The sequence below is a fragment of the Halichoeres trimaculatus genome, unplaced genomic scaffold, assembly GCF_033239565.1.
Source record: "Halichoeres trimaculatus isolate MK-OKI-2021-1 unplaced genomic scaffold, fHalTri1.1 fHalTri1_scaffold_61, whole genome shotgun sequence".
NCBI classification, from domain to species: Eukaryota; Metazoa; Chordata; class Actinopteri; order Labriformes; family Labridae; genus Halichoeres; species Halichoeres trimaculatus.
In genome coordinates, this window is record NW_027437240.1 from 160,108 (window position 1) to 173,978 (window position 13,871).

Genomic DNA, 13,871 nt, shown 5'->3' on the forward strand with positions numbered 1-13,871 from the left:
TAACTTTGTTCTACATTAGTTTTACTTTAAGACAACTATTCTAGCTTTTTATGCCGTTTTCTATTTTCTTCTTTTTTTTCATCATCATTATAATTATTATTATTATTTTAATATTACTATTTTAATGATTTTTATGAAACAATTTAACTGCTTAAATGTTAACTTTTACCCCGCCACCACCCCCCCTCACCGGAGGACAAATAACTTTGTTCTAAACTTTGAAACAATAATTCTAGGTTTTTAAAGTTTTTATTATAATTATAATTATTATTATTTTTATTGAATTAATACTTTCTTTAATTGTTTTTTTTTTTTGAGAAAATTTAAATGATTATTTGAAACAATTTAACTGCTTAAATGTTAACTTTTACCCTACCACCACCCCCCCTTACCGGAGGACAAATAACTTTGTTCTAAACTTTGAAACAATAATTATAGGTTTTTAAAGTTTTTATTATCATTATAATTATTATTTTTATTATTATTAAATTAATTTTTTCTTTAATTGTTTTTTTGGGGGGGTGAAAATTTAAATGATTATTTGAAACAATTTAACTGCTTAAATGTTTACTTTTACCCTGCCACCACCCCCCCTCACCGGAGGACAAATGACTTTGTTCTACATTATATTAACTTGAAATAACTATTCTAGGTTATTTAATCTATTTAAGATTTTTTTTGAATTGATTTGTAAATGATTGAACTGTCTAAATGTTGAGTGTGTTTTGAATTGTTTTATGAAACGTGTGTGCACTAAATAATCCAAATACTTACCAAATCCTTACCTCTTCTCCTTGGCTGGGTGTATCCTGGAACCCTTACCTGGTCTTGCCGCTGATCTTCTCCTCCAAGATTTTCTGCTTCTCCTGCAGCTCCCTCCTCTTCCTCTGCTGCCTGCCTGTGTGAAGCTCCTTGATGACAGGATCGTCCTCTGAAAGAAACACAACGTTCGAGGTCACTTTTGAGTGAAGCTGAGAGCTCGTCTGAATTTGGCAGACTTTTGATCAAATCAAATCTTTTCTTCATCAGAGAAATGTAAAAAAAAAACAACAAGGTTTGAAAGTTGCTTTCTTACCCCTGGCCTGGATCTTGGCCTCCTTCTTCTGGCTCCTGGTGATGGCCTTGAGGACCTGGTTCCTCTGGTGCTCCAGGAGGCGCAGTTTCAGTCTTGAAAACAGGCCTCTGTTTTGAAGAGGTTGCTGACTTTCCTCTTCCTCCTGTTCCCCAGAGTGTGCCTGTCCTCCACATTTCTCCTCCTCCTCAACTACATGCTTCTCCTCCTCCTCCTCTTCATCCAGTCTCAGTCTCTCCTTTGCCTCCTCCAGTTTCAGGCTCTTCTTCTCCTCCTCCTCATCAAGTCTCTCTTCTTCCTCCTCTTTCTTCAGTCTCAGTCTCTCCTCCTCCTTCTCCTGTCTCAGTCTCTTCCGTCTTTGTCTTCTCTCCTCCTCCTCCTCCTCCTCCTCCTCCTTCAGTCTGGGTCTGTTTCTTTCATACACCTCCTTCTCCTTTCTTAGCTCCTGTCTTAGCTTCCTGAACTCCTCCTTAGTCCGATTGACCTGTCTCAGTAATTTCTCTCTTTGTTCTCCTCTTTCCAAACTTACCTGTCTCTCTCTCTCCTCCTTCTTCAGCCCCTGTCGCTCCCTCTCCTCCTCTTTCTGTCTCAGTCTCTCCTCCTCCTCTTTCAGTCTCAGTCTCTCCTTTTTCTCCTCCAGTCTAAGTCTCCTCTTCTCCTCTCTCAGTCTCAGTCTCTTCTCCTCCTCTTTCTGTCTCAGTCTCACCTCCTCTTCTTTCAGTCTCAGTCTCTCCTCCTCCTCTTTCAGTCTCAGTCTCTTCTCCTCCTTCTCCAGCCTCAGTCTCTCCTCGTACTCTTTCAGTCTCCGGCTCTCCTCTTCCTTTTCCTGTCTCACTCTCTCCTCCTCCTCCTCCAGTCTCAGCCTCTCCTCCTCCTCCTCCCTCAGTCTCAGTCTGTTTCTTTCATACAGCTCCTTTTCCTTCTTCAGGTCATGTATGGCCTTTCTTAGCTCCTCCTCACTCAGAATCACCTCCTCCACCTGTCTCAGTAATTTCTCTCTTTCTTCTCTCCCTCTTTCCAAACTTACCTGTGTCTCTCTTTCCTCCTCTTTCAGTCTCAGTCTCTCCTCCTCCTCCTCCAGTCTCAGCCTCTCCTCCTCCTCCTTCTTCAGTCTCAGTCTCTCCTCCTCCTCCTGCAGTCCCAGTATTTCAGCTCTCGGTGTTCTCCGTCTTTCCAAACCTACCCGTCTCTCTCTTTCTTCTCTCTTCTTCAGTTTCAACCTCTTCTTCTCCTCCTCCAGTCTCAGTCTCAGCTTCTCTCTCTCCTCTGGCTCCTGGCTCTGTCTCCTCTCCCTCCTCCTCATCCTGGCCGTACCTACCCTTCTGTCTTCCTCCTCCGACTCCCATCTCTCCCTCCTCCTCATCCTGGCCATACCTACCCTTCTGTCTTTCTCCTCCTCCGACTCCCATCTCTCCCTTCTCTCCACCTGTCTCCTTCTCCTCTCCCTCCTCCTCATCCTGGCCAGTCTTACCCTTCCGTCTTGCTCCTCTTGTCTCAGTGTCTCCTCCAACTCCCATTTCTCCCTCTCCTCTCGCTCCTGACTCCGTCTCCTCTCCTCCCTCCTCATCCTGGCCAGTCTTACCCTTCTCTCTTCCTCCTCCTGTCTCAGTGTCTCCTCCAACTCCCATCTCTCCCTCTCCTCTCGCTCCTGGCGCTGTCTCATCTCCCTCCTCCTCATCTGGGCTATACTTACCTTTCTCTCTACCTCCATCACCTCCTGTCTCAGCGTCTCCTCCCAATCCCATCTCTCCCTCTCCTCTCGCTCCTGGCTGTGTCTCCTCTCCCTGCTCCTCAGGCCGCTCATACTTACCTTTCTCTCCACCTCCTCCTGCTCCTGTCTCAGGCTCTCCATACTTTTGATCTCTCTCCACAAGCCTCTCCCGCCTCTCTCTTCTCCTCCTCTCCTCTGCTCCTCTCTCCTCCCGGTCATGCTTTGAATCAGTTTGTTTTGCTTCTCGTGTCAGTATTCTGAAACATCAATTTATCAGAATATTTGTTTAGTTACAAAATAAAACCAAAATACCCTTTGTTTTATTTCACATCTTAAAGTCATTTATCTCTTCATGGTCATTTACTGTTTACAACTGATTGTTTGTACTGGATTGAATATTTATAGGGAAGTGACAACATGAAGGACCATGTGATTTTAGTTCTGACTGATAAACTCTGTTCAAATAGTAGTGAGGGCTATAATAACAGCAACATCTGACATTTTGCTGCTGCTGCTGTGACTCCTGAATTTCCCCTCGGGATAATCCAAACGTATCCTCTTCTATTCTATTGACTTTGACACCAGTACAAAGCATGATATTCACATCTCTTTGCAAACAACAGGATCAAGTCTTGTCATATTTGTATCACAGAAACAGTCCCAAAGACACGTCAGCACATTTGAAAATATGACCTGGACAGACATGTTAAACTGTAGTCAAGTTATCTTTGTGGCCCATAGCTGTACGCTACACTCATATGATCTCCTCGATCAACGTTTAACTGTTTAGCGCTGTGCTGCAGCATGTTATGGCTGAAACATTAGCCGAAAACTGTGAAAACAGATGAAAAACTAGCTTGTGTTGCCATAGCAGCGGCCTTGCGACCACCGAGCTCGCCCGCAGAAATTGTCCTGTTTACGGTCACTAATACCAAATGAATTCATATGAATGCATGAAAAGAAAAATAAACCAATACCGAGTTAACTTTGGTAGTTTACAGACAAATTTCTTCTTTCTTTGAACACATATCTGAAGCATTACCTTGGTTTTGTTCAACTTCCAAGTATACTTGTAATACACCGATGCGGGCAATGTCGCAGCTGAAACTAACAAAGCTAAAAACTGTATTTTAACTTGAAATTCACACTGAGATTTACAATCGGAAAAGTAACTAAGCAGCCCTTTTAGACTATTTATGATCGAAGATCCGTTTCACCCCAACGGAAGATTTAAACTCCGTCAAACCTTTTGAGAGCGTCACAAATCTCAATAAAAGCCAACAATCGCCATAACCTTTGGTGTTATTCGTTAAATTAGTTCAGATAACTGCTGACAGACATCTGTTCAGTGACAGTAGAGACGCAGAATATTTATGTAAATAAAAGAGAAATAACCCTTCATCCATCATGTTATGATTAGAGCTAACAGTGTACTGTTTAATGGTTATTTAAATTATCTGTTAAAAGATAAACAGAGCTAGCATGTGCTGCAGTATTTTATGGCTGAAACATTAGCCGAAAACTGTGAAAACAGATGAAAAACTAGCTTGAGTTGCCATAGCAGCGGCCTTGCGACCACAGAGTTCGTGCGGCAGAAATCGTCCCATTTACAGTCACTAATACCAAATGAATTCATATAAATGCATGGACATAAAAGATAAACCAATACCGAGTTAACTTTGGTAGCTTAAAGACAAAAATCGTCTTGCTTTTAACACATATCTGAAGCATTACCTTGGTTTTTGTTCAACTTCCAAGTATACTTGTAACACAACGATGCGGGCAATGTCGCAGCTGAAACTATCAAAGCTAAAAACTGTATTTTAACTTGAAATTCACACTGAAATTTACAATCGGAAATGAATTAAAGCAGCCCTTTTAGTCTTGTTGTGATCAAAGGTCCGTTTCACCCCAAGGGGTGATTTGAACTCTGTCAAACCTTTCAAAAAGTCACAGATCTCAACAAGAAATACAAAAATACATGCATGAAACACACAATATGAAACCCGATACGATTAAAAATGCATTTTATTGAGTTGTGCTTAAGCTAGCAAAGCTTTAGCAGGAAAAACTGCAACATACCTCTCCAAGTGCCTTGGTGAAAAAGGCGGAAGGAACGTCCAGCTTGATTTTATACCCCGATGAATTCACAGATTCTAGAATTCATCTGCACCAATCACATTCAGACGCAACCCGTGCGTCCCTGACGTTTTGACAATAAACAAAATAACACAAAATATTAAAACGGGTAATAAAAGTCCAAATTATTAACCCTCCGATGCCTGCTGGAAATTTCAGAAAATAATGCTTTTTTTTTTTTTTCTTGGAAAGAATTGATTATTTTCCCAAAAGTTTCACACGTCGACTCCAGTGGTTTACATACGTCGTCGCTGTCAGCATAAACACGACTTGATGTAAAAATGAATCAAACTATTAATAATTATGAAATAAAATACAAACACAATTTTCATTGAGTAGGAATTGAGAGTTTTGATCCGGTAATTCAGATGCTGAAAGTGGGATAAGCGGCTCTCTTTTATTGACCTCGGGATGAACGAAGCCCATCCCGACCGTAGGAGGGCGGTATGGAGCCGACTTTTCTTATTAGCTGTGAAATAACGCTGGGATGAAGAAGACTGCATGAAACTATCAACACTTGGGGGAGAGGGCCGACACAGGAGGAGAGGTGAGACGACTGACATCTTTAACATTGTTTAATCGACAATGTACTGAACCAATACTTGACAGTCTACCGTAAACACGGGTATTCCCGAGCGATAAAGCGAGGTTTACGTCCTGAGCTGTTACTGTACACTACTTTGTATTGTTTTAATCTAGTTTAAACCATGTTTCCCGCCCCTAGCAATCACTTATCAAGCTCAGACAGCTGGAGAGGCAGAACGTGTGGAGGTAGGGTTAGACTCAAGTGAAAGGAAATCCACAGATTTTTAGCCAGATCATTTTTTTTTTTACTGCTCACATAAAATGAAGGAGCCAGTAAAGTGATGGTAGGGTCGGGAATAAACATTAACAGAGGTTTGCTGCAAAGATTCAGTGTGTATTTATCAGAACAGACTGAAGGCAGCAACTTCAGAAAATATAAACAAGTCATTTTAAAAGAGCGTAATCTCCTAATAATATGGTTTATGTGCAAACTTTGGGTGATTTTTATGTCCCCACAAACAGCAGACCCCCTTCATGTTTCTACAGTAAGACAGAGCGCACAAACTCCTGACATACCGACACATTTTTCTATTCAGACCAAAATGCACTGACTGAAACATTTTCTAAAGACAGAGCTGTCATTTTTCACATTAGAATATCTTTGATTATTTTTACTATTAATTATTATCTATAATTAAGTTTTGACTTAAAAAAAATGTCTTCACTTTGCTCAGAATTTGTTACATTTTCACACTGCGGCTGTGATGATCCCATTTCACATCTGTTCACAGGTGTTCTTCTGTCATTCATGAATTGTAACCGTCATCCGTCCTTTGGTCGTTCTTCCTCTGTGTAGGCAACGTGGAGACCGCTGAGGGGGAGAAGTAGCCAGCGTTCAGCGTTCAGCACTCAACTGCCTGACTGTTTTGAGTTCACCAGCTGAGAAAGCAAAGTGCTCCACGTAATTCCAAAGTGTCAATGTGAACACGCGTACGCTCTCCAGATAGACGGTGGAAGTAAAGAAGTGATTTGAGACACAGTCTCTCTGCTGTTTCTCGGTGGTTTGCAAAGCACATAGAGCACAGCACTGATTTGTTTTTTAGATCAGCAGAAAGTGATCCAGTTATCTCTGGGAACCAAGCTTTGTTTTTTCCAGCTTCTGTGAGAGCCAGGCCAAAGTGCATAGGCTGTGCAGGCTGTGCAGGCTGTGGACACTTTTTTTTTTTTTTTTTTTTTTCTTTTGCCTTCTCAAAAAAGGGCTTCCTCCTACCAGGGGCGCAATGTTCTTTTGGGACGGGCCAAGTGGTGTAGTCGGCGGAGGGGGGTTTAAGTCTGGGTTCCCCGGGACCCAGTGGAGAGCAGGGCAGGGGGTTGGGTTCCCCGGGACCCGCCGGAGAGCAAGGCCCCGAGGGACAGCGGGGGCTAAAGGGCTGGCTGCCAGGGGCGGGCGACTTGGCCCCCGACCCGCCTAGGGTTGGGCAGGGGCCCGCGGGCTGGGGTGCTCGGGTTACATTCATTCTCAGTTAGCGCACTTTACAAATCAACCAACAACTTCACACATTTTCTTTCTTCTCCACAAAAACAAGCCGCAAAGTCAAATCACTCATGGATTAACAACGCCTTCAAATCAGCTTTGCTGCTTCCTTTAAGCTGTCGCATCCTTGCCTATGTCAGTCTGTCTATTTCTCTCAGCCATCTCACACTTGCCATCTTTTCTTAGCTGTGGACTACCCATCATGCCCCAGAGGACATGCCCCAGAGGACATGCCCCACAGGACATGCCCCACAGGACATGCCCCACAGGACATCCCCAGAGGACATCCCCAGAGGACATCCCTGGAGGACATCCCCAGAGGACATGCCCCAGAGGACATCCCCAGAGGACATCCCCGGAGGACATCCCCAGAGGACATGCCCCACAGGACATGCCCCACAGGACATGCCCCACAGGACATCCCCAGAGGACATCCCCAGAGGACATCCCCAGAGGACATCCCTGGAGGACATCCCCAGAGGACATGCCCCAGAGGACATCCCCAGAGGACATCCCCGGAGGACATCCCCAGAGGACATGCCCCACAGGACATGCCCCACAGGACATGCCCCACAGGACATCCCCAGAGGACATCCCCAGAGGACATCCCCGGAGGACATCCCCAGAGGACATGCCCCAGAGGACATCCCCAGAGGACATCCCCGTGTGTCTCAGTCACTCTCTAAATCACCTCCAGCTGGACCACCTGGATCTTTACCTCATACATTTCCCTCTCGCTTTAAAGCTACACTGACACATACACACAAGTGGAACAGAGCTAAACTTTCACTTTAATCTCACCTTATTATCTGCATCGACCCATGAGGAGTGCCATTCTGGAGACTGCAGGGATGCCAAACTCCTGCCATGGAGGGCCAAGAGGCTGCAGCTTTTCTTTCCTACCAACAACTCCACCAGCTGATTCCACTCGTGACCTCACCTTCAAGCAGAGAGCAGGGACTAATCAGTGGAATCAGCTGCTGGAGTTCTTGCTTGGAAGGAAAAATAGTTGGCACCAGTTTGACATCCCTGCTCTAGAGCTTTCCGTTCTGACAAAAAGATCCCGTCTAGCTGCCTAAACCTTCCAAAGCAAACTAATAACATGACAGGAGTATGAAAACTCTTTAGGCTGATGCGCCCTAAGTCTCCTGATGTGTTTACCTGCAAGTTCAAAGCTTTTCTGTTGGTCTTTACTTTTTTCTCAGCTCATCTTTCAGCCTTTTCCCCTTTATTACAGATCAGGACTCCAGGGCTGGAGTAAGACATGCACCGAGTGAGGTCGGGAACAGAAATCGATTCAAGCGGCTCGCATTAAATTAAACAGAGAAGATGGACCGGGACAGGGACTCAGGGGCGCTACTGGCTCAGGTGATCTGCTCTATTTCACAATAAAACAGCACACGCAGACTCTGGCTGGTTAGTCAGACCAGGGGACCCTGAACTTTTCTCTCAGCGAACATCATAACAGTGGTACCAGAGACCAGTGACCCCCCTGCTGGGGGAGGACACCAGCAGACCAATCCAAAAACCATTCTGTCTGCACGCACATCAATAAACTCCTGTTCAATTCTGTTTTTACAACAATGAATAGAATCTTCATTTGTAAATAGTTTTGAATGTAGAATTCATTTTTGAGCCTATAAAACACCACTGAACTCAAATCAAACTGTCCTCTCAACTGTGAGCCTCATTTCTGCTTTTCTTTACAGGAAATGGGCCACCAGCTTTTCCCAGAGAAGGATGCAGAGTTACTGACCTGTCACATAGACTATGTAGATGTATGGAGGGTGGGGAAACTGTGTGTGTGTGTGTGTGTGTGTGTGTGTGTGTGTGTGTGTGTGTGTGTGTGTGTGTGTGTGTGTGTGTGTGTGTGTGCGTGCGCGTGCGCGTGTGTGTGTGTGTGTGTGTTTGTGTGTGTGTGTTCCGCACTCTACTGGCAACTTTAAAGGACTGCAACAGTCAGCCTTGAGGTTTCATGTAGAGATGGAACATGGATGCGATAGAGACTCCTAATTTGCATCATTTGCAGCTTCAGTTCTCTGTTTATGTTTAAGCCAAAGTGTTTGAGGACAAACCAGAGTTTTGTACCTTTTTTACTTTCAGGAAGAAAACAATCAAGGCTTTATTTGCACATTTTTCTGTATTTATTCAAATCATTGATCATTTTCTGTTTTACACACACATTTACACAAGTGAGCACACACACGTTTCCTCATATGACTGTCGTGTTATGACTGTGCTTAAAAATCATCAGTGAAATTGTTATTGAGTGATGAATAAAAAGTCAACCTTGTACGACTGTTCTCTGACTCTCTCCGCAGGGTTTTTCTGAAGCAGCAGAATGAACACTGGGCACATACACAACATCCAAAATGACTGTTCAAACATTTCTTATCAAGGGTCCAAGAAAAAGCCGGGAAAAGCTTGTGTCAGCGCACGTTTGGGTTTTGATCAGGGTGAGTTGAGCAGCTTCCCCAGCAGAGCGGTGAGTGCATTAACGGGAACATTCACACGTGCTCACTGGCTCTTCCAACTGCAAACACAAGCTTTGACGCCGCCATGGTAACAGGGTCTCTGCTCGTACTCTTTGCAGGCTTTTCACTTTGCCACCGAACCCACCACCCAATGTCTGCTCATGTTGAGGAACGAGCGCTGGAAGAGAGCGTGGAGCATCCCGTGTATAAAGCGGACAGCGTGGCTCTGCCATTTACCATGGTTGTTGGTTTTGAAGGAAAAATAGCTCGGTCACAGGCGCCTCCATTGCTAGCTGCTGTGCAGCCAGAGTCTGAGCAGTAGAGACGATGAGGGACTCGGTAGGAATCAGAGTGGAGACGGGTAAAAATAGATCCATATTTTCTCTTTTGACTTTAGAGTCTTATTTCTTCTGGGCTCTCCCTCCCGACATGTTTTACAATCCTCCAAAAACCCGCAGTAAGGAGCGTTAGAGTTGTTCAATTTTGCCTTTTAATTCCCCCTTCTCCAGTTCCAACCTCATTCTTCCTTCCCCTCTGTGGAGAAGCACAAAACACAGCCCCAAAAAGCAGTGTCTGGCTCCCATATACATCTGATTTCTAAAATAAGGAACAATTAGGGCTGTGCTATTTCTGTTACCTTAAATCCCAATTATACAACATGAAAAGTCATCCAACAAGAGTAAGGACAAATGTCGGCATTCAGCTCAAACTTTCTTAAATGTACAGGAACAGTGGTGAACCTCCACAAACAAGAAGCACCTTATTCTGAGGTGTCTGAGAAAAACTCCATGTGTCCAAGCTTTGATGACGTTTCAATGATACTACTGCTACTACTGCTACTACTACTACTACTACTACTACTACTACTACTACTACTAATAATAATAATAATAATAATAATAATAATAATGATAATAATAATAATAGTTGGGTCAACATAGCACTTTTCTTTTTTGGCAAGTTTTGTTTGTTTGGAAAGGCACATGTGACATAACGTTCCTTTGGGGAAAGGGTACAGTATGCAGTAAACCTTCCACACGTTCACTGTGGTTATGAAAATGATCATGGCGAATCCTTAGTTTTAATAGACTTAACAACAAGGAGAAGAGGTGAGGGGAGGAGGGGGCTGGCTCCGTTTCTTAACTTATCTGGAATGAGACACATCAACATTTTTACCTTTGCATCAACCTACACCCAAACCTAAACCAGGTAGGTGGATTCACAATAAACAAAACGTGGTCAGATTACAGAGATTACGGGTTTCACGTACTTTGTCCAAAATGACCAAGTCCTGAAAAAGGATTCCCTTTGACCCTTCAGAGAAAATGACCACCTCTCAAGACTGTAAATGTCCTGTACGATAGCAAGTCACTCTTCAATTGTAGGTGCCTGGGGTTTTAACCACTTTCTGGTGATTGTCTTTTTGCTTGCTGCCAAAAGCACAGCCAGCAGCGTTTTGTCTCTCAGAGATCAGTTTCCAAAAGAAAAATCTCCCATATACAGGGCTTCCAATTTAAGAGGAATGTCCTCAGTAAAGATATGGTTCAAACGCTTCCACAGCGGCTCCCAAAACGCTTTGATCCATTGACAACTCCAAAAAAATAGGACAGTGATTTGCATCTTTTGTCCCACAGAGTCTCCAGCAGGTGTCTCCACTGTTCTGAAGTTTTTCCTGGGCTGGGGTTACCAAAAAAAATCTACCAATGTTTTTCCAACAGAATTCCCTCCATGTGTTGGAGGTTGAGCTCATCCATTGTAACTTCAAATCTTTTCCCAGCTCTCACTTGAAATGGATACGTTTCCCTCCTTCTCCCACTCACTTCCTATATAGTTTGTATCACCCTGTTTAGATAGCAAAATACCATCATATAGTTTAGAAATGAGCTTTGTACAGTGTGAGCCTGTTTCAGCACAGTTAGAAACACACTGAGGAATTCTCAATCAGATTTTTCCCACTTGTCTTTCAAGTTTTGATGAAAATAAGTCCTGACCCGTAAATATCCCTGGAAGTCATCTTTTTCTAAACCATGAGATGTTTCAAGTTCCTCAAAACTCTGAAACATCCCTGTCTGAATAAAAGTGTAACAGGTGGTCAAGCCTTTTGAGACCCGAGCCCTAAATCTGCCATCCATCCTATTTGACTCTAAGGCTCAAGTATTTGAGTCCCATTCCCTAACCCACATGTTTTGGTGATCCTTTTCCAGGAAGATAAAACTGTGAGGAACACAGTTCAATCAGATAGGGCTCCGTTAATCTTTATCTTAGCTCTTGGTTTATTGTACAAAGCAGCAATTACATCAATTAGGGCAGTGTTTCCCAATCCTGGTCCTGGGGGACCCCCCTGCCCTGCACCTTTTAGATGTTACCCCACTCCAGCACACCTGATTCAAATGAATGGCTCGTTATCAGGCTCCAGCAGAGCTCGATGACGAGCTGATCGTTTGAATCAGGTGTGTCGGAGTGGGGAACATAAAAAAACATGCAGGGCAGGGGGTCCACAGGACCAGGATTGGGAAACACCGCATTAGGGTCTGGTGGAATCCAAATTTAGGCATCACTTTATATCAAAAGGTCCATGTGACCCAGTCAAATGCCTTCTCTGCATCCAAACTCAGCACAAGGGTTTCTAATCTTTGTTGCACTGAACGGTGCAGAACATGTCAAGTTTTCCTGATGTTGTCCCGAGTCTGTCTCTGTCTGATAAACTCCATTCTAGTCGACTTTTTTTAGCCGCCTAAATTGACCTCTTCATTTTTAGGCCACTTTTTAAAGTGGACCTAATGCAGCCCTTGATTTGAAGCCTTGAAATAGCTCAAATTGACCTCCTCATCCTGGACTACTCCTGCCACGTTCATAAGACGTGCTCCACAAACAAAGACTCATTCATGTCATTGTCACATTGAGCTGGTGTATTGAGCTATTATTGTGGCAAAATGATTTGTGTGTGGGTCAGTGCGTCCACACATATGTGAACTGTGATCCACAAATGTGTGGACTGATTCACAAATCTGTCAAATATTTACAAGTGTGTGCACAAATCCACACATGTTTAAACTGATTCACAAATTAAAATGTAGCCTGAAATGGCTGAAAAGTCTAATTTTTTTGTTTGTTTTACAAGAGCTAAAAATCCACACAAATCATCAGATACAACTGAGGCAGTGCGGACTGCAAAGTGGCTGAGGCGTGGTGCTACAGCAATAGCGCCATACCTGGCAGCCTGCGCCTGGGAGCCTGAGCTCAGGGCAAAGTGATCCGCCTCTTACAGACGGATTCTTTCTTTCTTTTCTCATTTGCAGATCACTGGCCCAGCAGGACTGTAGCAAACATCACGTGCACACAGACAGTCCATCGGGAGGCCCGCCTCAGTCGTAATGATGACAACAGTGATAGGATTTGAAAAACACCCAGACTTTTCAGCCATTTAAGACTATCCATTTATTTGCAAAGCAGTTTAAACATTTCTGGATTTGCAGACACATTTGTGGATATTTGACACATTTGCAAATCTGTTTACACCTTTGTGTAAACAAAGATTGGGGATGCATTTACACAGGCTAATCATTTTGTTACAACAATTGCTCCATACTGGTGCAAATACTGATCATTTGATGGGTTTTTGGCAAAGTATGTTTTGGGGGTTTGTAGTGCCACTTTATGTAATAACCCCCCCCCCATGATGTAATAATGTGATCAATTTTCAATTCACCATGTGATAACGCTGCATTTTGGTCTACAATTTTTGAGCGCAGTGCATAATAAACTCCTCTGCATTGTGTAATACATTGTGACACCGTGCATCCATCAGTAAATACAAAATGCAGGCGTTGCACTTTTTGATGAAGAAAATGAAAGAATTATGTGCATTATGTAACAAACCACCAAAATGGATGTCTTCATTAGAGGAAAAAAAAAAACAGATCATCAAAAAGATATTGACTTAAAGTAAGCAGCATGAAGGGTGGATATAATTTCATCTGGAAAACTGGTGACAACGCCTCACTGGTCAAATCTAAATCAAACTCCACTGACTGGCACCAAGCCCCAGGAGCGTCAGGGGGGCATCAGGTGTTGGCAGGCCATTTGGGTACCTCTCAGCCAGCCCCCCCGGCACCCACACTTAGCCCCGGACCGCCTGGACCACCGGGACCACCGGGACCACCTGAGGCCCTGCGTGACTCCTGCACCTCTCGGCCCTGTGCACCCACACTTAAGCGCCCCCCCCTCTGCTGACTACACCAAACGGCCACGGCCCCCAAAAGACCTCGCGCCCTTGGTAGGAGAAATTCCTATCATTTTAGTTTTACCCGTTGGTAGGTGCCTTGCCCACCTCTCAGCCCTCCAGGCACCCACACTTACAATATATTTCTGATAGTAAAAGGTTTTTATAATAATAATAATAATAATAATAATAAT

At 43.8% G+C, this 13,871-nt stretch overlaps 1 protein-coding gene across 1 annotated transcript; it reads right to left on the reverse strand.

The window, feature by feature from the left end:
* Positions 1–703: 703 nt before the first annotated feature.
* Positions 704–3,036, reverse strand: LOC141786684 (uncharacterized). Its single transcript, XM_074665236.1, has 2 exons — positions 1,076–3,036; positions 704–931 (listed from the first exon to the last, which is right to left on the reverse strand). The coding sequence occupies exons 1-2, from the start codon at positions 3,000–3,002 to the stop codon at positions 819–821; spliced, it is 2,040 nt and encodes a 679-aa protein (XP_074521337.1). The 5' UTR covers positions 3,003–3,036; the 3' UTR covers positions 704–818.
* Positions 3,037–13,871: the final 10,835 nt, after the last annotated feature.